Source organism: Cavia porcellus, unplaced genomic scaffold, assembly GCF_034190915.1.
Source record: "Cavia porcellus strain 051 isolate PalLab524CR breed Dunkin Hartley unplaced genomic scaffold, mCavPor4.1 scaffold_9, whole genome shotgun sequence".
Taxonomy (NCBI): Eukaryota; Metazoa; Chordata; class Mammalia; order Rodentia; family Caviidae; genus Cavia; species Cavia porcellus.
The window spans coordinates 35712476-35736724 of NW_026947492.1; the positions used below are offsets into that span (position 1 = coordinate 35712476).

A 24249-nucleotide genomic window follows, 5' to 3' on the forward strand; every position below is an offset into this window, starting at 1 on the left:
ATTGCAAAGCCCTGTTAACTATCATCTATTATCCTTACCTATTCAATCTGGCAGAATATTTTAAGTACAGAAACTATTTCAAGTCACTAACATAGTATTAACTTGCTTTTAACATTGATAACTGGGTAATATTGATAATATAAATAAGTACAAACTTTATAATGCTAAATGAGAGTTCAATGGATATTAAAGAATGTCTAGGTACACAGAAAATAACACTGTATAAATATGTTTTGGATCTTCAGACTGGACTAGTATTTCACATACTAGGATGCTCCAAGGAGATTAACAATTTTGTTTTTATTTGTAATTACAGTTATAGTGCCATTAGGAAATACCGACTTAGGTATATTATTTCTGTTGAGCTCTCTCCACTTAAGTTTTTTAAACTTACATCATCTTGAGGCTAACATTTGGATTTTCTTGGTAAAGCTGAATTGTGTTTCACTTTGACAACTGTAACATAAATTTTTCAAGGACTGCTTTTAAATTATTAATTGGGTTTCAATGACACAGAAATCAGGTTTCCAGCATATTTGTTCAGATTTTATGGACATTTTGTCTGCATTTTGTTGTTTATAGTAATGTATTTTGAAATATTTGATGATTTAACATATTATGTCCCTCTAAAGGTTTTTTACTTCTTATCACCTCAAGTATGCTAAAATAAATGAGTATTCTAAAATGTGTTTATTCTTGGCTTTATCTATCACATTATACAATGTCTTGATTATCTAGAAATAGTGTTATATTTATTTAAAGTTATCTGCACATGTGGTTTCTATGTAGACCAACGTACAATCTATATTTGCAGTGTCTTTCAGTATATTGTGCCATTCATTAGGTTGGTTTATAAAATCTTCTCGATTTCATGTATTGAGACAATATTATCATGTCATTAATTATGATCAGATTCATGGAGTTGATTGGCAGTACCTAATAAAAACTATTACAGAAAACTTTTCTTGCCATCTTGTTCACAGTGAAACATTTTATCTGTAAGGCTAAGAAATCTAATTAAATTGCTTAATGTGAAATGTACATATTATAAATTCTGTCAGATCTTGAATGCCTTAATCAGAATGTTAGTCATGTTTGATTTTATTTTCAAATATGTTTTAAATACGTTAAAATATTTTGAATGCTCAAATGAAATATTTATTCAAAATATGAAATATTTTGAAGAACATAATCATGTCCTATATTCTGTACATCTTCTTAATTTCTGTCAGATCTTGAATGCCTTAATCAGAATATTAGTCATGTTTGCTTTTATTTTCAAATATGTTTTAAATACATTAAAATATTTTGAATTCTCAACATAATCTGTACATCTTCTTTGTTGTAACTCAGACCCATAGTCACCAGCACAATAATCCCACAGTGACAAAGCAAATATAAATGCTGAATAAAGAAGTCGAAAATAAGAATTTGTATTTTAATAACATCTCTATTATTTTCCTCAGATTATTCTATTTTCTTAGCTTTACATGAACTTATTATCATTATTTTTATTGGTTTTTTGAGACAGTCTTGCTGGGTAGTACAGGGTGGCCTGGGACTCACCATATGGCCCACGTGATCCCAGAACTTGAAGGTTTGCCTCAGCCTCCCAAGTGCTGAGATTACAGGGATGCGCCACTATTCCCAGCAATTTTCATTTTAGATTTTGAAAAGTTCATAAATATTTTCATTGTCTTCAACAGTTCAAGCTGTTGCAAGTTCAACACATAATGAAACTCTTGTACATTAATGAAAAACAACTACATGCTGGCGAAAAGAGCCTGTGAGTTTGTTCTAAGAATGGATTAAGTAGTTTTGTTTCTGATATAATCATAATTTCTCTAGGGCAGGTTGTTAAGTAAACCTTCCTTGATCCTCTGAAAGTACAGCAAAAGATTAGGAATATTTTGGTAGAATTATTTAATATGCATTATTTTAGGACAGGCAAACAAGTAATTTTATTTAAAATAAACTATTGTCGTCAATTACCTATTAATCAATTCATTCTAATAAACAGTGGTTTATCATTAATTTCTTTCTAAACACCATCAATTTTTTCCAACTACCGTTAATTTTTAACCACTGCCAATTTTCTACTGGAAAGTACATTATTTAAAATTCCCTAGCATTTTTAAAGAGAACACAAACTACAGAAAATGGAAAAATGACTCTTATATAATCATATTAAGTGGTTTGGCTGGCTTTACTTAATTAGATAAGAAAAGGTCAATTTAGATAGTGATAGGTTAATTTAAAATTTTGACTTGTGTAGATAGCGACATCATTTGTTGAGTTTTAGATGTGTGCAGTTATTATTTTTCCAAAACTGTATTCCTCTCCCCCATGTCACTGCTCATATAGTCTAGATTATAGTTACAATGAGATAACCATGGAAGTTTAAGAATCAGATGATGGTGAATTTCAAGTGCCACAATATCTTATAGGTCTTCCCAACAAGTCGCAGAATCTATTTCTCCATCCTTTCTGTTTGGTACAGCCTTTGACTTCTTTTAACTGATATAAGTGGGACAGGTAATGACACAAAAAAGTTTTCAGTCAAGATCTAAAGGGTTTTGACACTTCTGCTTTTCAGTCCTGGAATCCTGACACACACATCTGAAGAGGCTGCGCTGTTCCAGGGGATGATGAGAAAAATGTGGTTCCCTTTACATGTTGCTCTAGGCAATAGCCAGCTGACACATGCAAGTGATCAAAATACATATTGAATGTTTAAATTAAAACAACTTATTACAGAAAAGGAGCATTGCCTTTAATCCTCCTCAAAGTATTTTTCTCCCTTTGAACTCAGTCATTTCATCCTGACACTTTCCTGAACTATTTCCAGAAGTCTTCTTTTGTGTCTTCATGAGATATAATAAAAAGTACTGCCAAGTGCCATTGAAAGGAAAAGCAGGCTCATAAAAAGGATGTCCTCGTCTACCTTATTGACTGGAGCTGACAGTGCAACCTGTGGCTCTTCCCCAAATTCAAAATGACCATGAAAATGTTTTCATTTAAGTCCGGACACTGAGTTAGCCATGACAGAGCACTTACAGCCGTGAAAGAGGATTTCCAGGACTGCTTCAGAAAGTGGGAACAAAGATGGGATAAGTGTGTTCCAAGTGAAGACTATTTTGAGGACTTGATAGGACTATGACTTTACTGCAATAATTTTTAATTTAAAATTCTCTATATTCAACACACTTCGCATAGTGTGGCACCTGGAAGCTGTCTGCCACCTAACTATAGATGTATAGCAAGTCTCACTGAATCCACACGTGAACTCCAGCTGAACCCAACACAAATCGCCAATTCACAGGATCATTAATCCAATAAATAGTCATTGGAAGCCGCTGAGGTTTGTAAGGTTTGTATTGTGCAGGAAGCTAACTGACAGAGACTATGTTTAACACTCACATTTTATACTTAGGATAACCAATCCTTAATTCCTTGTACATAGTTACAAGACATGTGCAAGCCCATTTATATTAATTGATTGTGAAACATTAAGTTCTCTCTGCTGTAAAGATGCTTATATCTCAATACCTAAAAATCTAAAAATAAAACAGAGCAGTCAATGATTTATTCAGAATTTTGACAGGAGAATAAATGTGGTTGAAAATGTACTTTTTACTACAATATCCTACCATCAAAGTTAAGGTATGCATTATAAATTACAGTGAAACTTGCTTCAAAATAGTAAATTCCATTGGTTTTATGTAACATTTAAGGCATGTTCTAAGAAACTGATTTTAAGATAATTCAGGAATTATCAGATTGCCTTACCTTGTATTATTTGAATAACGTTTAATAATGAGGTTAGTTGAATTCAATGGAACATAAGCTTTTCTGCTAATGACATAGCTAGCTAATAACTGACATTTCTAACTGGGAGTGGTGGTGCACGTCAGCGATCCCAGCACTCAGGAGGCTGAGGAGGAAAGAGCATTGAAAGCCTCCAGGTCAGCCTAAACTACACAGTAAGTCCTTGTCTCAAATATTCCCCTTTGAAAAAGTCTCAAATTTCTCTTCTAAAATGTCTTTACTGTGATGTTTTAATAGTATAAAGCTTATCATATTAAACAGTTGTTCAATGTCTATTAGGCTAACCTAAGAGCTCTAGAAGGGAGAGACCATATTTATCTATTTATTTCCTACCTGGGTCAGTATTGGGCATATCACGGTTAATCATTAAGGGTTTTCACAGTGAAAAATGTATTTAAATTTTTCCCAATATTGATATACATTTCACATTTTTGTAGGGTAGATTAGCAGGTATTATCTTACACAATGAACTTTACAAATATTTTATTTAGCATACACATGTAATTTTATTTAGAAAATAATGCCAAACACTGGAATGGTGAGCAAGTTAAATAATATCCTGAAAAATTATAGTTTAGTTAATGAATAAACATGGAAGGAAATAGAATTTCTGATCTTTGTTTTCTTTAACTGTATGTTAGTGTTAGAACTACCTCCAGAATAACAAGCATTCTTTCAAACAACAAAAAGTCATGAAGTACTTAAGTAATTATCTCAGTGACCATGAATATTCTTAACATTGTATTTCTATTTTATATACTTTACCAAAAGCTGCACCCAAGATTTAGATTTATGTAAAACACAGATACTTATGCCAGAAAACATATAATTTGTGCCTGAATTTTCCCTGGAAAACTCTACAACTAATTTTGCTTGGTATATTAATTTTATGTAACAGAAACTATAATAAATCAAGCAAAATTAGTTGTTAAGAGTTTTTGGCAAAAAGACATTAAAGTAGAGGTTGTTATTCATTGACCTTCAGAGGTGATAATGAGAAGCCATCTTTAAAACAATTACTACCGTAGAGTATTATTAAAAGAAGTTAGTGTAATTGTGATAATTTGTTTTAAGGATATCCTCGCATTATGCTCAGCCTCTACTTTAATGTCTTTTTGCTTCTGCTGCTTATCCATGCTTTGCCTACAGAATTTCTTATCCACTTTAAAGAATCGGCTTTGGTATTATTTGATGTTTGAAGTCTGCTCTGTATTTTCTGCATTTGTGACTTTGAGCTCCCTAAACATACTCTTTGCATTGCCCTTGTTATACATAAGTTTGTTTTTCTTTCTTCTGCAACATTTTTAGCTTCTTAAATGTAGCACTTTATCTTAACTGGAATGTTTATTATTCCAGTATTAAAGAATCGTCTATTCCTGGATCTATGTGTTGGATAGGTGTTTGTGAATCTGAAATAAATTCAGAATTCATTTATTGTACCCCGATTCATCTACAGCAATTTCTAGTATTAATATTCTTAATATAATTACACATTTTATTACTCTGTAAATAAAATTATATCTCCTTCACACATAGGGCATTCTATTTATACTAACAAAGTACATAAAGTCAGTATTTTTCAACATTATGAATGAGAATTCATTTTATTTTTTTCTTTTATTTATGAATAATGCATGTACTTTTATTACAATATTAAAATATTTAAATTTTAATCAAAAGTAAAATAGACAAAACTTCATCATTTACATCAATTATAAAAGAAGTTAGAGTTTCCTCTATCATTTTGTTTTCTTTTAATCTCTTTAAAATAAAAAAGATAAAAATAATTTTAAAAATATTTCACTATTATAGTCAATGCCTGTTTCTTGTTACCTACTCTGTATTGTGAGATTTTAGTTCATACACATCTACCTCCATTGCACAAGTATATGTATTCAGTCTTTTAATGTGCACCAGGTACTATCCTGAGTTTAGGGGAAAAAATATGTTTCTAACTTCTGAACTTGTAAGGGCTAGAAAAGGAGAGAACAAGAGTACTGGCTTTTTGGTCTGGTTGAGGTACGCAGGTGGCGGAATGGAGGCACTAGGAAAGGATTTCTAGGTAAGTCTGGAAGGAAAGGCAGCAGTTTAGACAGCTTACAAGTCAAGGATGAGTATCCTTGGCAGTGGATCAATCTGTGAAACATGGTATTTTCAGAGAATTATTATGTGTTATAAAATAAAGCTCAAATGCCATATGGTTTCTCTTATATGAGAAAAACTATAAGTATAGAAGAGATATGCAAACTACAAATTATATATACCTTTGTGATAATATTTCAATATATATGTTAATTGGTTTCATTTATAATAGTAGTTTATTTTGATTCATTGAAGAGAAACTTTGTGTTAAAGATAACAATCCATAGTACTTTATTGTTACTGTATTTTTGTTTATTAAGAATTATTTTATTTTTGTCATAAAATGAAAAGAAAAAAGTAAACATTGAAGGAAAAATGGTAGATGATAACATGGAAATAGGTTGAAGTTAGATCTGGGATGGAGTATGTATTTGTGTGTTCATGATTTTATGTAATTATTTGAGATGAAAAAGTGTGTGCATGATAAAACTGGCTTGTTAAGAAGATCATAACTGTGATTATAATCTAAAGGATAGTGAGTTGATGCTGGGTATGAAGGTGCATACCTGTAATCCCAGCACTCTGGAGGCTGAGGCAGGAAATTGCCATGGGTTCGAGACCAGCTTGGGCTACAAACTGAGTTCAAAGTCAGCCTGAACTGGGTAGAGAGATCCTGTCTCAAAAAAAGGATAGTGAGTTGAAAGCACTAGAATCAGTGCTGAGAATAGAAATTTAATCTTCAAATGGGAAAGAGGAATCAATAGATTCAAGGCAGAATTAAGAATTTAAAAATTACCGAATATAAGATTGAGGAAAACAGATGAATGTGAGACTTTTCTAGCTATTTGACTTGAAAACTGAATTTTGGTTGCCAAAAAATTCATGTGACACACTAACTGTGCTCTAAATACATCCTCAGGTATAAGGTGTGACTCTGTATATCTCAGGTATGGATAATATTTTCTTTAGAAGCAGAGTTGAAATCTTACATTCTACATTCTTCTTCTCAACTGTAGATATGAACATAATTCACATATTGAATCTCAAATTCAGGTTGAGAGAATCTTTAAAGACTAAAAAGGAAAGTTTATAAAAATGGGTTCACGTAAGATGGAATGAAATTTATAGTAGCCAGAAAAGCAAGCTTTAATTAATGGGAAAACACTCCCACAGAACATCTGATCAGACAAGTGTAGTAGAATATTTTGAGATGTTTTTCTAGTGCACTTTGAGTAAGTTTTGTGGGAAGACTTTAAACAATTTGACAATTTTGTCTTATTGACCATATGGTTTTAATAATGATCAAATAACATAAAAATAGGCCTTTTATAAAAAATAGGCATATTTGTATAGCTGAGGAGGAGGGACCATAGAGCAGAAATCCAATCTTTTAATGTCTTTGCTTTTTAAGAAAGCCACATTGAAAATTTGTAGCTACTCTTATTCCTTCCTGTCTGTACTTTGAAACAACAAACCAGAATTGTAATATCATTTGTGGAAATGAGGTCATAAATCGAATGGCTCCCACATGAGTATACTGTTACATAGTTCTGTGTCACTCAGGACTTTGGTGTGAGGCCCTTCATCCTCTTCTTGGGACTCAGTTTCCCTCTATACACAGCCTGGCTCACCCTGATGTGGGAATCCAATAAATGATGTATGAGGAAAAAAAGAGTTAAGAGGTTCCTTCAAGATGTAAAAATCTACTTATCCATTGCAGCTTAGCTCAAATTAAATTTTGCCTCAGGCTGATTCTGCATCTTGACTGCTGAGGTATTGTACTGCAACCCAATTTAGCATTTAAACAAACTGGAAGTCTGAGAGTATATCCTCCATGTAAAGAGCCAATTTTCGGTCTGTCCCAAGGAGCTCATTCATCACAGTGTACCCAAACAGATTTCTGTATTTCTTTGTCTCCAATATCTTGCTGTTCACATTACTGGGCAGGGCTGATTCTCTTTGGTTCTGGGTGCTGCTGGTTATGTAACAATTCTATGCCTAAGCAAACTCTGTTAAATTTCTTTGTCTAAAGTTTTTCTCTTAATAATCTTACTAGATAATACAAAACTTTGAAATTTATTGTGAAGTAATGAAACATTTTACAATCTAACTTGTAGTGCTATCTTAGAAACACAATGTTGGCAATGGGACAAGACATCGTTCACGATTATAAACTGCATAAATATTTAAAAACAACTTACATAATATAAATGTCAATACAAAACCATAGCAGAAACATACAGGGATGAGTTATTGCTGATAAATATTTGAAAATCTTATTACAAATAAAAGCGATTGACTTACAAATTTTAAACAGATGAAGGATATTTATCTACATTATTTATAGGATGATGTAATTTAATATTAAGTTTTCTGAGAAAGTAAAAATTCAAAGTTTTATCTTACTAAATTGTTTCACAGATGCTGTAGGTTTTACACACAGCTATGTCTGTGGTCAGTCCTAGTTTGAATAATACTGGCAAACAATTATTTTAGGAAAACTGGTCCTCTTTCTGAATTTCATTTTATTCTGTCAAATTACAATAACATTTAAAAGGTCTTTTTCAGGTTTTTTGTAGATGTTCAATAGATGAGAGCTATTTTTGGATTACTTATGCCTGTGCTGGAGTTGGGTCAGTGATGACATTTTTCCCTTATTGTTGTCTTAGGTTGCGTTTCAGAAAATACAGCACAGGGAGAATCTACAGGGAACATCATTGGATCAACACTCGTGAAGAAATAAAGAAAAGAGAATTGGGTAGAGATGACATTTAATTGTGATGCAGCCATGAGGGTCTCAGCCAATTCCCTAGAGAACTTTGGAGCTGAGATGACACATCAGAGTTTTCTTGTTTTGAGGCAACCATCCTGGCCTTTTTAATACCCCTGGACTCATTGGCCCCTGCATTGGCACAGGCTGAAAGTGGAGCATAACTTGGTCAGATAACCCTCATACACTGAAAGGAATTTCAGCTGAGCACTGATAATCAGTAGTGCTCTCCTTATCTGGAGAAGGCGTATCCATATCTGGGGGATCCGGACAACTCACCACAGCATCTATTCTACTGGGTCAGGTGGTCTTCATTTAAAATTGATGCATCAGTTATCCTTTCTAATTCAGTTCACTGAACAGGCTCATAATAAGAATAGTGAAAAGGAGAGGAGAAGAAGAAAACATGAGGGAGAGAAGGTGCTTAAGAAGTTATTTGTACCTTAGTAAATTTAATAATAAATAAATAAAAGTAAAAACTAAGTGCAAACTTGAAATAAGAAAGATTTAGAGGTCTTGAAGGTAACTTAGGTGCTTATTTCAGTAACTGGACTTGAATATTTGATAAAAGTGGAAAGTGATAGTGATAATTTTATACCAGAAAGTTAATTTGATATTATTTAATCAGTCATGCACTGATTCATTAAATTGTTTGTGGAACATAAAGCATTTATACTTTTACTATTGCATATAAATAATTCTTTGTCAAGGCAGGAAGGGGACATAGTTCTAGATTCAAGATCCATTGATTATACATTGATTGTAATTGTAATTACAATTGTAATTGTAATCCATTGATTACAATATACTCTTCAAAGGTGACTTAGATAAGAATTTGGCCTAATAAACAGCAAGAATAACAACTGCAACAGCTCACTGAGTCTTACCAAAGCTCACATTTCTAAATATAGAAGCACTTTATCCAGAGAAATTAATTCGTGGTTGAAAAAACCCCAAGTAGAAATACAGGACTGTAGAAATCTAGTCTGAGTTCACATTTGCATGGAATATAAAAATAACTTTGGAGAAATACAAAACTTCCAAGAGAAAAAACCTATGGAGTCCTGGAGATAAGTAAGTCCTAGTGTCTGGAATTAGTAAACTAGAAGCACACTTGATATCTGGATTTTACAGTATAGCAGAGGAAATTCTATTAAAGATTAATGGCCATTTTTATTCCTCGTTCCCTTTTTCCCCAACCCAATAACCTGAAGTGTTCTAGCTAATTCTCAAAAGAATGATACTTTAATTGCCATCAGAAATCACAGAACCTAGGCTATTGATCTGATTTTTCTCAGCAGAGTCCAGAACTAAAATTGTATTTATCTGTCAAAAAGCTTTATTTTCCCTCACCTCAAAAATTAAAAAAAACAAAACAAAACAACAAAAGAACTTATAACACTGCAAGCATGCTAGTAACTATGCACATCATACACAATGCTATGAAAACATTGTTATATAGATAAAATTGAGCCTCTCACTTAACAAAACTTAACTGAAATAATCTAGTTGGCTTTGTATTTGTATCAAATTTTTTACTTTTAGATTCAACAACATTATCTGAATGACTATTTTGTGAACATACTTAGGGCAAGGGATAAACACATTATTTCAACATATTAGCCCCTGCTTTTAGAACTTGAAAGGCAATTTTATTAATGAATGAAATATTGCAGGATCATGTATTTAAGTGGCATGTCTTGACACAATGACCACATGAATCAAACACTGGAAAAGATGACTATTCTTATTTTCAGTGATTTTTTTTTTTACTTTGAATTGATAAAGTGTGCGAATTATTTTCTTTTTTAACATACACAAGTTAGGGATATATGTCAATATGGTAAAATTTTCTGTTATAGTTTGGAAATTCTAACGCTTTTAGAAGTAATATCTCTCCATGTGAGCTTATAAACTTTGATTTGGGTTACTGCATATTTCTAGTCTATTAAAATACAAAATGACTTTTGTTAAGTTTGGTGAGAGAGGAGATTGGTGTATGTTGATACGTGGCAGTCAAGGCACTGCAGCAGAGCACAGAAAGTTGGTGGACGCCAGCTTCCAGGGGGAAGAGCAAGCTAGAGAGCTGGGAGGCAGGAGCTGGGCTGGGGGAGAAACGCAGCTCTGTGTCCCACAGTGAGCGGTTAGGACTGAATGCAGGTGCTCCGGCTGAAGCAGTATTACTAGTTGTGTGTGCTTCTGGTAAACCTGCTGCTCTTTCATACACTTCTGAATAGTGATGGTTCCACGGCGTATGCAGGCCAACAATGATAAGAAAGAGTGTGGAAGAGATGTACGTGAGGGCCTCATGGTTTTGGCTTAGGTAAACCCTGGCAGAGTGTCCAGTGCTCTCACTGACTCACCCTATCATCATGTACCTATCAGGACAGAGAAACACTGACTGTATCCTGTCCTGGGAATTTCTTTCTTTCAGGAAGTAGAAGATAATTCCTAAGAAGATAAGTTAGAAACGGAAGCATCTATAATAGGAAAAGTCACATGGGCTAGGTCTTTTTTAGTTAATTTAAAATTCCCAAGGTATTAAGGCTCTTATACCCCATCTCCCTTTTATCTATCTAATAATTCATGAAAACCGTGAATATGAATCTGACATCTTTCTTTATGATTCCTGTACTTGGAATACAGGTTATTAAAATTATTTATACTTTCTAGTTGCTAGCATTCTGATATGATTGGTGATGGACTGAACTCTTCAGAGGTACATGTATTCCTCTTCACTAAGAGGGTTATTGCAGATAGCAATTCTGAAGGAGAATCTGTATGTCACATTAAGACACATGTAATATTCTCCACAATTCCCCATAATTGTGAGACACAATATCTTTTTCACCTTAGATTAACGTTCTCCATGCTCTTTGCCTATCTTAATTCCACCTCTCAGGCTTAGCCAGGTAGATTATTCTCCCCAAACGATATTACTTCACGTGGTTGCTATGAGGAATCAATGTGTGGCTTGCAGATGAGTTTTCAATGAATGGCACACAGTAGATGCTCAGTTAACTCTGTCTTCTTTCTCTCAATGGAAATAGGTTCTGTTAGTCTCTTTCTGATCCCCAACAATATTTGACTTCCTGATAAAAAATTAACAATTTTTCACCTTCATATTTTTCTAGAAATTATTTAATGACTTTATGCGTGTTTCACACTGACACCAAAGCTTCCTTTCATTTTTTAAATTTATCACAGTTTATAAAGACAAAGAGCTGATAACTTACTAGATAGTGAACATGGAGAAGGAAAAATTCATAAAGGAAATCAACATAGTATAGTTTACAATTACACTTCTTTTAATTTTTTACCCTAGTTTAAAATTCATGTGTGTAGCCTAGAAAAAGTCTTATTCTTAAATTTCCTCGTTAAAAAATGGGAGTCAAAATCTCTGCCCCACCTTGTTAAAATTTTGTTTCCCATTACTGCTATCATCAAAGAATAGATAAATGGATGGGGCCACACAAGAGGTTCTGCTGCACAGCATTTGAACTTACTTGTCCATTTAATCACAATTTTGTAAATTCATAATGAAAAGTTTCCAATAGAAAAAAAAAACACTGAGCAGATTACTCTGATGACAAATGTGTGACCCTTTTTGTCTTTCAAAAACCCCAAAAATCACAAGTTGCCATAACAGAGTAGCACTTCATTATGCATTATAAGGAATAATACTTGCTTAGATTCCAAAATGTATAATTAGGGAATTTTAAGTCTCTGGGACCCTTTGGTCACCCCAGTCCTCCATTATGACTGTGGCTTGAGGGCCACGTGGCATCACTCAGCTTCTATTCAGTCATTCTGAGAGGAGCAGAGATTCCCGCAGAGCTTTGAGCAACGGAAATAATTGGGTCAAAAATATTGTAAATGCTTTCATTTGGTAACAAGATGGTTATCTTGAGCCAAAGCTTATAATGCTTGTATGTATGTTGTAACATCTAGTTAACCAGTCTAGACTTGAATGCAAAATCCAAAAACTGTTTAATACCTTGCTCCACAGAGGTGCCAGGATTATTTTTCAAAATACCAAATCCAAACTGTATGACATTCTCTACATTCAAAATACAACCCAAACTGTGCAGCCCAGAAATCAATGTCTTTTACAATGCAGGTTTTGCTGTCTTCCCTTAAATTTATTCAACAAATATTGGCTTATTGTCTACTAGGTAACCCTGCTGTGCTGTCCAGACCACTGATTCCTCACTGTTCCTGAGTCATGCACTAAACTGTTCTGACTTTGCTTGACCTGCTCACTTTGCCTGAAATGCATTTGCTGCTAGATGCCTGGAAAATCCTGCCTATCCAGGCTCACTTCAAAGAGCAAATCATTCTGTCAGCTCTGTGCATGCTGGGATCTGTGGTAACAAATCTCTAGTATATTCTGCTCTCTCAGCTTTAAGTGTTCTGTCTTAGGGGTGGAGGGACATATCTTTACTTTGGATCCACTCATAGCAGTTAGGTGTTAGAGGGGAAAAATCCTAAGAATAGATTCACTAATTTTCCATATTCAATTTATTCACATCATTTGCCCACAAAAATGATTTTAGAGAATTGGATCAAATATTTATCAACTGATTGCTTGGAGCCTCAGTGGTGTATTTGATAATGGATTCACTCCAAATCAGTCAAATTGCTAGGTTTCTAAGACGAAGCTCTCAGAAGAGGGCAAGAGAAATAGAAGCATTTCATTATGGATGTTTTGATTTAAATTTCAAAGTAACACTTGTTTTTTTAATGTAATATGATTGCATGTTTACACTCTTGAAATACAGACAAAAGTAATATTTTTTCAAAAACATGGCAGTGTATGGTACACACAGGTGCTATATGAATGCTAATTTGACTAGTTTTACCTACTGACTATATGTATGTATAAGAGACATCAGTACAACCAGTTGAAAATTAACATAATTATGTCACATTTCTTTACCTGTAAGATATTGAATATCAACACCACTTTTCTCTTTTCCTTCTTTCTTCCACTTCTGAGATTTGATTGACTTATTTTATCCTATGGAAGAGTAATGTGCTCAAGTATGTCCCCTTCTCCTATGAGTCACTACCATTAAACCTCCTACTGCCAAGGTCCTGTCTTTGGGCAGTTAGTCGAGAGCAGTGACGATGAATCTTTTTGGAGCTTTCAATGATAACAATTAGCTGACTGTTCACCACCACTGGCCTAGAGAGTGCTCCAGTCAATGGCATACCCTTTTCCTGCTCAAGTTTCTTGGTCCCCTTTGGCTCTCTTGTCCCGCTATGTAGCCTGGACCCCTTAGGTGACATCTCCAGCTTTGGATTAGAAGTTTCTAAATGTCTTTTTTCTGAGACCTGTCCTGCCCCTCTGACTTCTAGAATCTTCCACTGACCTCTTAAACACAAGATACTTACAAGCTTAATGGGTCTGTCATATCTTCCTTATAAAGAGCAGTTTTATTCCTCCTCCTAAAATATTTCCCAGATTTTTCAGCTTAGGGCAGGAGGGGAATTGAATGATTTTTTTCTTTCATTTTGTCTGTTCTTTTTCATATAATGGCCTTTCCTGTGCATGGCACTAAAGCCAGCTGAGACCCATTCAGTATTTGAAGTAATTGAGAGGTAGAATACAAACGACTTTTTTTTTTTTTTTACATTTTATAGTTTTGAACCTGCCAAACATTTTAGGTACATACATGTCTACAAATTATTCCAAATACATTAAATTTATAAGACTTGTCTTAAATCTAAATATTGTCAATCCAAAGCTTAGTTCTAATATGCCTTATAATTATATATATTTGCATAAATTAGGAGTCAATTTTTCAATTATGAAAAACATATGCAAAGAGGGATAGAGTAGGTATTTGGGAAAACATTAAAAATATCCATTTATAAAAATAAATTATTGTGGCCCAAAGTGGTATTATTTCAGGAGGCAAACATTTCTTCCTTGGTATTTTAGATCAAAGGAACTACTTTTATGAAGGAAGAACATGTTATAGATATATTTACTGTATGTCTAACCACTTAAGATGAATGTTTATAGATACATCTAGAAAGATCTATTATTGATGACATATTTTGTGTCATATTTTACTGCTTCTGTTTTTATACCATTCAAATTACAAAAATTGTGGAAATTATTAATACAAGTTAAAGGAAGAAGGGAAAACCACAAACTAGAGGAAAAGTGTTTAACATGATGTAAATATTTTGCATGTAACTTACACATTAATAATTGAAATTAATTTATGTAATGAAAGTGAGTAATGAAGTTGGTAATTATTCCTTATTCATATAAATTTTTACAGTTAACTGCACAAAGTAAGCCAGGATGAAAGGAATAATTTGGAGAGAAGTGTTTAATTTTCATTACATTGGCAAATACAACACAGATATTTTACTAATTTATATTTTACTAATATAAATTTATCAAATTCTGAGGAGAGAAGGGATCTTAGAAATTATCTAGTTCAAATTTTACACTTTACATTTGTATAAGGTTAGGACCCAATCAAAGCAAATGATTGGTGTTTGCTGTGTATCTGATCAGGCATAGAGTGGAGACTGAACTGGAGAATTAAACAATTGTGGCCCAACTGTGTGTGTGTGTGTGTGTGTGTGTGTGTGTGTGTGTGCGTGTGTGTGTATCACACAAACTTTAAAGTGAAATCCATTCCAACTCCAAGGAGAATTTAAATGTTTGAGCTCACTACAGGTATGGTTTTCTGATTCTTCCCAAAATGTTTAAGAAAGAATAAATGGGATTTAGAAGTATGTGATAGTACTTTAAATTGTATTTTTAGACAAAACTGCATTTGTATCCAATTCTTTGGCTATACAGAAGGGAGATTCTTCCAGCTCAGATCTTTGTCTGCCACTAGCACCATTATCTTTCTCTTTTCTTTGCCATTGTGCTGCTTATTACATGGGGAAGGGGCCTCTGTCCACTGTACTATGGAATAGAGACACTGTTTCCATTTGGTTGACTGACACATAGATAAGTCATATAAAAGATTTTAAAAAGAAAATATTTGATCCATAAGAAATAGGTCTGCATATGAATGTTCATTTAAGGCCAATATGCGTTTATGACAAGGGGTTGAGAGTTAATCTCTATGATTTGTGAGAAAGTAAAGAATCTCTAAAAATTAATACTGCTTGAGGAGTAGGACAGTCAACTTATTTCATTGATATTATATCACAATTACTGCTATCCACAGTTTAAATAGTACAGTGGCCACTAAATATAAAAACAACCATTGAGATGTAATGTGAAAATACTGACAATATGTTAAACTGGCAAGGAAGCTGGGATCCTACAATGGTGAAGTCATGCAACACCTCAGATTTCTTATTGGGAGTCTAAAATAATTACTTTTTAGTTTGACATAAAGTAATGGAAGAAAGTAAATGTTTTACTCATACAAATATTGTTCTACTGTTTTGTAGATAAAGACTTTAAAATTACATCAAAATTTATAAAAGTAACAGTATCACTCAAGAAGTAAAAGTGTATAAACTTACGGCCCTGATGCTTTCAAAATGTCCACCGTCTTTCTCAAAATCAATAGGCTGTCCTTTCAGTGTCCAGTAGAAATTGACATCCAAAGTGGCATCGTGAATTGCTTTGCAATTAAGGACAATGCTTTCTCCCACTGTTAACTCTGTTCTTTTTGGAGTAAGTTCTATCTTTGTAGGTTCTATGAAAGTAAAAAAAATATATTAATGACATAATAATTAACATGATACAGTGCTTCTCTTGGTCCTATGTCATTTTAGATAATAGACAAAAACAAGGATTCTATACAATGTTACAGCTTTTTGGATGGTAGGACATCTTTACTATGCATTTTTGGAGGACTAATAATTTTAGAGTTCCTGTCCCTATGGAGAAGTCAACTTGAATGAAGAGATTAGACAACTAGAAGCTGAATTTATCATTCTGGAGGAATAACATGAAAAAAGAGTAGATTCTGCCTCTCTGACATCCTTTAAGGATGATCAAAGAAATAAAATATTCTTACAACAAAAGTGCTGCATATAATAAAGGGGAGAACACAAAAATTCACTTCTTTATAAGAACCAATAGAGAAAATACCTCCTTTCCAATTACTGTCTCATAGGGACAAGAATGTAATTCTACAGAATACCAATTTTTACTACATCTGTACACCACAAAACTCTGTGTGTATAGAAAAGAAGAATAGACACTTCTGGGTAATTATAAAATAAATATCATTTCAGATAGATTGTAGTTGAGTTAATTGAGCTATATAAAAATACTAAATTTGAAATGTCTCGATAAAAATAATTTGCATTGTGATTCTGCTGAATTAAAAAAATTACTGAAGCTACAACAACTTTGAACTAATAAATACTAATATAGATGTTCATCTAAAGGTTTAGTGAGTAATTAAATGACTGCAATCTATTGTTTTGAATAAATTTATTGTCTTGAATAAAATACAGTGGTGATGAAGATATGATTTTGATTTTATCTTCTTTGCTAACTAGATTTCTGGATGTAGATACCACAGGCAGATTGACACAGTGATTAAAAATTAGCTTACCTTTCCTATTTTAACTGTTTGCAAAGTTAAAATATGATAAAGTACCTCTCTTAACTGTATGTCAGATATTTTAATATACAGAGTAATTTTAATCAATTGCTGAGAAGAAAAGACAATTCCAGGACCAGAAGGCCATTGTGAACGTTGGCGTTATACAGGCCAAATACTCAGTGACTCTATACTGTAGTTTAAAAAATGTTTTCGGTTCTGAGTGAATATATATCTATTTAGTACGTGATTGACATAAAACATTATTTTTGTCATCAAAATCAGGATTTTGATGGATTCAGGATTAAGTTGTTATGAAAAGTTTAGCATGTAGAAGGAATAAGGGAAAGAATGGAAGGGTTCCCGATATATGGTATAAATGAACATCTTCTAAATTATGTTATTCCCTTCCCTTGACATTTGACACTTTTCTAAGCTTCCAGGCTGTTGGCCATTATAGTTACATTTTCATCTTCAAGGACAGAGAAATTTAATATTTACATATTTTTAAGTGTACAGGTTATCATTAAGTACAACATAATATTATGAATCATCATTAGCATTCATCTCCACAAATATTCTCCCTTTCCAAAGTAAAAATGTTCATATTTTTATGGAAAAAGTATATTTTATTGTAAAACACATGCACAATTAAAAAATTGAGATATAATTGAGTTGTGGACAAATGAATGTTCTTGGTTTGAAACCTAGTTCATTTAGAACTAGAAAATGAATAGATATACAAGCAGTGACATTTATTATATTAAAATAAAGACATAAAATTCTATTGAAGCAAACATCAATGAAAGCAACATCTGATGCATCCACCTTCACCACTTATTGATTTCCTCTTTCTGCTACTCTTTTCTCCTGGAAATATCCAGTTGAAATGACAACAAAGGAGGACTCCTGACTGACGCTGAAATTGTTTTTGTTAGACCAAAAAGTATTTTTTTTTCTTGCAGTGTTGGGGACCCAACAACCTAAGGTCCCCCACAAGTCATACAAGTGCTGTACCAGGGGACATCTCTAGCTCAGGTGGAGGAAAAATCACAACATGGTGAGCAATCTGTAAACATTTTGAGATACTGAATAAAACTTTAAGAACTTTCTTGACCCTCTCAAAAAAATTTTCAAAGCAAAATATCCAAATTTCCATTAATAATCACTTCCTTCCTGTTTGGTCCTTTAAATGATAAAAAAAGTATATTTTGGCTGTATGTTCTGTATTTGCAATGCATTTCAGAAACTACAGCATGCATACACATAAATATAAACATATATATGTGCATATCTTATGTATTGTCCTTATGATAAGACCCTGAAATTATGTTTGCAAAACATTGAGCTACATTTTCTTACCTTTTACAGACACTGAAGCTACAATTTCAGCAGAACCAAAGATGTTTTCCCCTCTGCAAACATACTTTCCCTCATCTGATTTAGAGGCGTTTAGGATCCGTAGACTCCCGTCTGGAAGAATAGCTATTCTGAAAATTATTAGAAAGTTTTTTTTTCCTGTTTTACTGCATATCAACTAAACAATTAGCAACTCTGATGAGATCTGAAAATCCTTCTAAGGTAATATAATAAAGGATTGCTGTGAAAATATACAGGGATAATATAAACACTTCACCATTCAAAGTATTATCCAGTGACCCCACTTAATATCTTCCTGTATTCAAAAGAATTAGGAAATTATAGATTATTTTCTTTTTTAAGACTATATTTCTTTCAACAGTTTTTAATAGTTCATTTCTTAACTTGTGGGAAAAAGTGACCCAGAATTTGCTTATTACAATTCGTTACTATAATATCACCTAGCATTATTTTGATATTAAACTTGAAAATTTTACCTCAAACCAAGAGTCACCTCAAAAATCAAATATAGACAGAAACAGTGTAAAACACAGAGGACAAGTAGAGGACATAAAGTTAATCATATATGGCCTAGAGAAGATTTATGGGGATTTCTCTACACTGTCACCAGCACTGCAAGGCTGTGGAAGCCTGACCTGGTGCCGCCTGAGTTCTCTGTGTGTCTTAAACGCAAGAAAATGACACCTTAGTTTGCATTTGGGCTCTTTCAAGACCCGTGTTAAAAATGGATCTTCAGTTTTTTATAAGGAGAAAGATTAAAGCATTATTAAAAAGTTTTAGAAGTTCAAGGAAAATGAGGTTGGCATTTCAATTTACTGTATTGTCCTGTACATTCATCATTTCAGGAATTTATGGGTTTCAAATTTAATTAGCACTTTGCTTCTTTTCTCCTTGTTAGGCTCCTTTACTGAAACTTAGGGTTTCACTACATACACATACAACTTGCAATGTGGCAGAAGCAGCTGCTGTGGTTTTAGTGGACATGTTGTTAGGGTTTGAACTTACTTGTTCAAACTAAATGAGGAATTAGGAGACTACGCTGCATAAGTTAAGAGCCAGTGACTGCACTGAATTTAAAGTCCTAAAACTGAATTCTTCTGTTTTAAGAATGGTTTTTGCTACAGCAATATGATAATATTAAACTAAACTCCAAGAATAATGATTAAGTCTGTTTGGTCTATATTTTCTATGTTATCTAAAAATGTAATTCAATCTTACCAATCAGTTGAAGCTGATAGTTATTTAGAGGACTGAACTTCATAACAAGTGTTCTTATATCCTAGGCTGTTGAAACATTACTTAAGAATTTATGCTTACATATTGCCATTAATAAAGATATCAGTTTTAAAACATCATATGGATTTCAATATGGATCAAACTTGATTTACAGTGTATAAGAAGGAAGATAAATTTAGAAAAAAGCCAAGGCAGGAATAGATAAGTTGATTTTCTAGTCTATGTCTAGGAGAGATACTAGTTTGAGCTACTTGGAAAACACATTGTCAAGAAAAGCTATATAATCCTGTAATTCTTTTCATTATTTAGATAATGATCAATTTTATCAGAGTGAATGGGATTAATTTATTTCATTTCAGCCCCAGTGATACATGTGCTACAAAATATATATTTTGAAAACAAATATTACATTATTTGTAAAAAAAATAGGCATCCTCATAAAAAGTACAGACTACTGAGATTTATCTAATTGCTAAATTTTTGAAGCTTATTATTATTTTGAAACTATATGGATTTTACTAACTAGAGTAAATTTTAATGTTTCAGGAGGGAAATTTAGACAAAAGCTCATCTTTTTTAAGGAAATAAATATGTCTGTGGTGGCACACACCTGTAATCCTAGCATTCAGGAGGCTGAGCAGCACTATAGCCATGGTTTCCAAGACAGTCTGGGTTACATAGTGAGTTCATAGCTAGCCTGAACTACATAGAGACACACTGTCTCAACAAAACAAAACACAATAATAAATGTGTCTTAGATATTGGCAATATTTTCACCTTGGTTTAAGATAAATGCTTTTTTACTAGCAGGAAGAAACATATTCTTTTTAAAAGATAGTATATGAACAACATTGAACTTTGGTCAACTGTTACTTGATGGGATAAAGAAGTTTAAATACCATAATACTTGTCTGCCAAGTATTGTAATTTAATCAAAATTCTTTGAATTCAAAATTTAAAACTTTGTCAGATACTTTTTAATTTAAGAAAGAAAATTAAGATTAGCTAATGTTATTATGTCTCATTATTACACACAAAATTACTTAGTAATTATAGAATTTGTTCATTGAGATTTTAGCCTTTTTAGTTCTAAGCTTTGTCTATGATAATTTTTTGTTTATAATATGAAAATTATTATTCTTTTACTTTGCATGTATTTAGCCAGTTGTACCAAGCTTTCATTTTGAAAAGATTTGCTCTAGACTGATTGGGTCTTCCCATTTATATAATGCTACTCTCATTCTGAGATGAAGTTGTTGGGTGATAATTAGGATTTGAGACTGGGGCTCTCATGATAGGATTGGTGCTTTAGACAAAGATAAATGAATTTTCTTTTTTCCCTCTTTGCTCTCTTTCACAGGAAAACACAAGAAGATGGCTCTCACCAGAATCCTGTTGGATTTGCTCATCTCCAGAACTATGAGAAATAATTAACCCACCCAGACTTAATAATTTGTCACGGCAGCCCAAATGAAGACACTGCTTGTTTTCTTAGTTTTCCATCATTGTTGAAATTCAATTGGCCATATATATGTAAGTCACTTGCTCACTTCTTTGTATTGTACCACTAATTACATTTTAAATCATAGCACAGTATCTTTATAAGACATTGGTATTGTGCTATAGTTGGGATCTTAAATTTCCTGCACAGGTCTGTGTATTAAATGTGATTCTCAGGATGACATTGCAAGTGGAAACTTTAAGGGGTAACGCCTTTTGGAAAATCTCTAGGTAGTAAAACTGTGTGGTTTTCAGTCTCCTCATTTTTGTTTACATCTTAGTTTTACTCTGCGAGAGACTGCTACCATGATACGCTGCCTTGTTATAGGCTCAAAACAATGTAACCAACTGATCATGAACTGGAACTTCCAACATTGTGGGCAAGAAAGAAATTTTGCTAAGTTAATTACTGAAGTGTTTGTTATAGTGATGGAGAGCTAACACATAAAATCCTTTGATCTTATTAGAATTTTCCCACTGAAACTTAATCATGTGTGTGTTTTAATTTCTATAAAACTGTCTTCATCTTTTTGGGTCTGGGTACATCTGTTACAATCAAGATGCGGAAGGATTCTAACAAAAAAAAGTACTTCTTTACTCTCCCTTTTATAGCTGTAACCACTTTATCTCCCACCCGATCCCAATCTTCTAATTCCTAAGCCCAGGCAGGGGCTTATTATCCTCTATTTTAAATTTTTATTATGGTTTAAAACTCTCATAGGGGTGGAAACTTAAAGCATGAATTTAGGGGCCATTTTTTTCTGTCACTCAGCTTAGTTCTCTGGAGATTTATCCCAACTGTTGCTGGAAGCAGTAGTTTACTTTTATGGCTGAGTAGTATTCTGTGAGTGGCTTTAGTGTGTTTGCCTTAACAGTTGACCTGCTGAAGGGCATCTAGGGAAGCTTTACTTTTCAACCTTGCAAATAAAATTGCTATGATCTTTTATATACATATTTTTGCATTTCATTTCATTTTCATTTCTTTGGCATAAATGTTCAAGAGCACAATTGCTAGGTCATATAATAATTTTATATATATAACCCTATACAAAATTTCAAAATGGTTCAGAATGGATGTATCATATTATTCATTGTCCACAATGTAATAGTTTTTCAAATGTTTCAGATCATGTTTTGACATCTCTTTGGATACATTATAGTAATTTAAAATATGTAAACAATGTCTAGTAATCAAATAAGTGTCTTATCTTTTCAAGTATTAAACATTACTTATGTTATGAATTTTATAGTCTTATTACTTTGAAATGACATTAATAGTTTCAAACAATAGTTACCGTATTGTAATATGCCATGGAGAACCAGAAATAACTCTTCCTCTCCAACTGTGGTTGTTCCCTGTCCCTTATTTAATGTGACTTTCCATCCACCTTTACACTACCTTTCCAAGTATAGAACTTTCAATCTATTCTTATATGAGACAACTTTTTTTTAGTTTCTCCATATGGTATTTGTGTTGATCTGCTTGTCTTATTTCATTTAATATAATGACCTCCAGATCCATCCATTCTGCTACAAAAAACAGGCTCTCATTTTTTACAACTGAATACTTCATTATGTGCACACACATACATATATCATATATGTGTGTGGAGACTTTTTTCTTGTTTATTTTATTAGTATTTTTTGTAATTTATGCAGTTTACAATCATCTTGGGGAGTGGTTACATATACATATTGTAGAAGTTTTTTATCCCTTTCCCTTTTAGCATACCTTTACTCTTCTATCTATTGATGCATAACCAGATTGATTCCATTTTTTTTCTTTTTTTTTGGTACTGGGGATTGAATTTATGACCTTGCGTTTGCCAAACAGGCACTTATGCCGCTGAGCTAAATCCCTAGCCCCTAATTCCTTATTTTAACTATTGTGGAGAGTGCTGCAATCCACAAGAAGTATAAGTATCTCTTCGATATAATGAATTTTTTTGAATATATGCTAAGTAGTGAAATTACTGGATTATATGGTGGTTCTGTTCTTAGCTTTAAAGAATTTCCATACTATTTTCCATAATGGCTCCACCATTTCACATTCTCAATACAGCATATAAGTTTCCATTTTCTACATTTTTGCTAGTATTTTTCTATTTTGACTATAACCATTTTAACAGGTAAGATGAAATCCCTTTGTAATTTTGGTTGTAGTTCCCTGATGATTATTGAGAATGAGTATTGCATATTCTCCTGGGATATGTGTCAGTGGTATTTTGAAAAGTTTTTGTTCATAACTTTAGTTCATTTTTAATTGGATTATTCAGTTTTGTGTGGAGGTAGAAATCTTTTCTAGTTCTTCATACATTCTGGATATTAGTGCCTTGTCAGATCAATAGGTTTGAGATATTATCTTCCATTCTGTGATTATATCTTATTATGTTCTGGTAGAAGTTTTAGTTTGATATAATATCCATGTCTGTTTTTACTTTTGCTATCAGTATTTTTGAGATCTTATGAAAAACAAGCAAGTGAGCAAGCAAACAAACAAACAAAAAACACCTTGTATACTCCAATGCCTTGAATTGTTTCCCTTAATTTTGTGCAGTATATTTTTTTGGGGGTAGTGAGAGTTGAACTCAGGACCTTGTGTTTGCCAGACAGGTGCTGTGCTGCTTAAGCTATATCACTGGCTTTCATGCAGTGATTGTGTAGTTTCAGGTTTATAGTTTGATCGATTTTGAGTTGATTTTTGTACACACCAAGAGGAAGGGATATATTTTCATTCTTCTGCATATGTAAATCCAACCAGGTCAGCACTATATTTAGTGAAGGAACTGTGCTTCTTACAGTGTATTATCTGGACAGCTTTGTGGAAATTCAGGTGGCTGTATGAACATGGATTATTTATGGGTTTTATGTTCCATAGGTCTATGTTTTTATTCCAATAACAAACTG

General features: G+C 32.9%; 1 protein-coding gene across 3 annotated transcripts in view; it reads right to left on the minus strand.

The window, feature by feature from the left end:
* Cntn5 (contactin 5) overlaps nucleotides 1-24249 on the minus strand; it is a 1085282-nt gene that overhangs the window by 114544 nt on the left and 946489 nt on the right. For all 3 annotated transcript variants that reach the window (XM_063256195.1, XM_063256196.1, XM_063256197.1), the window contains 2 exons: nucleotides 18589-18716; nucleotides 16193-16368 (listed from right to left, as the gene is read on the minus strand). In XM_063256195.1, coding sequence (XP_063112265.1) covers nucleotides 16193-16368; nucleotides 18589-18716 — 304 coding nt within the window. The remainder of the gene's footprint in view (nucleotides 1-16192; nucleotides 16369-18588; nucleotides 18717-24249) is intronic.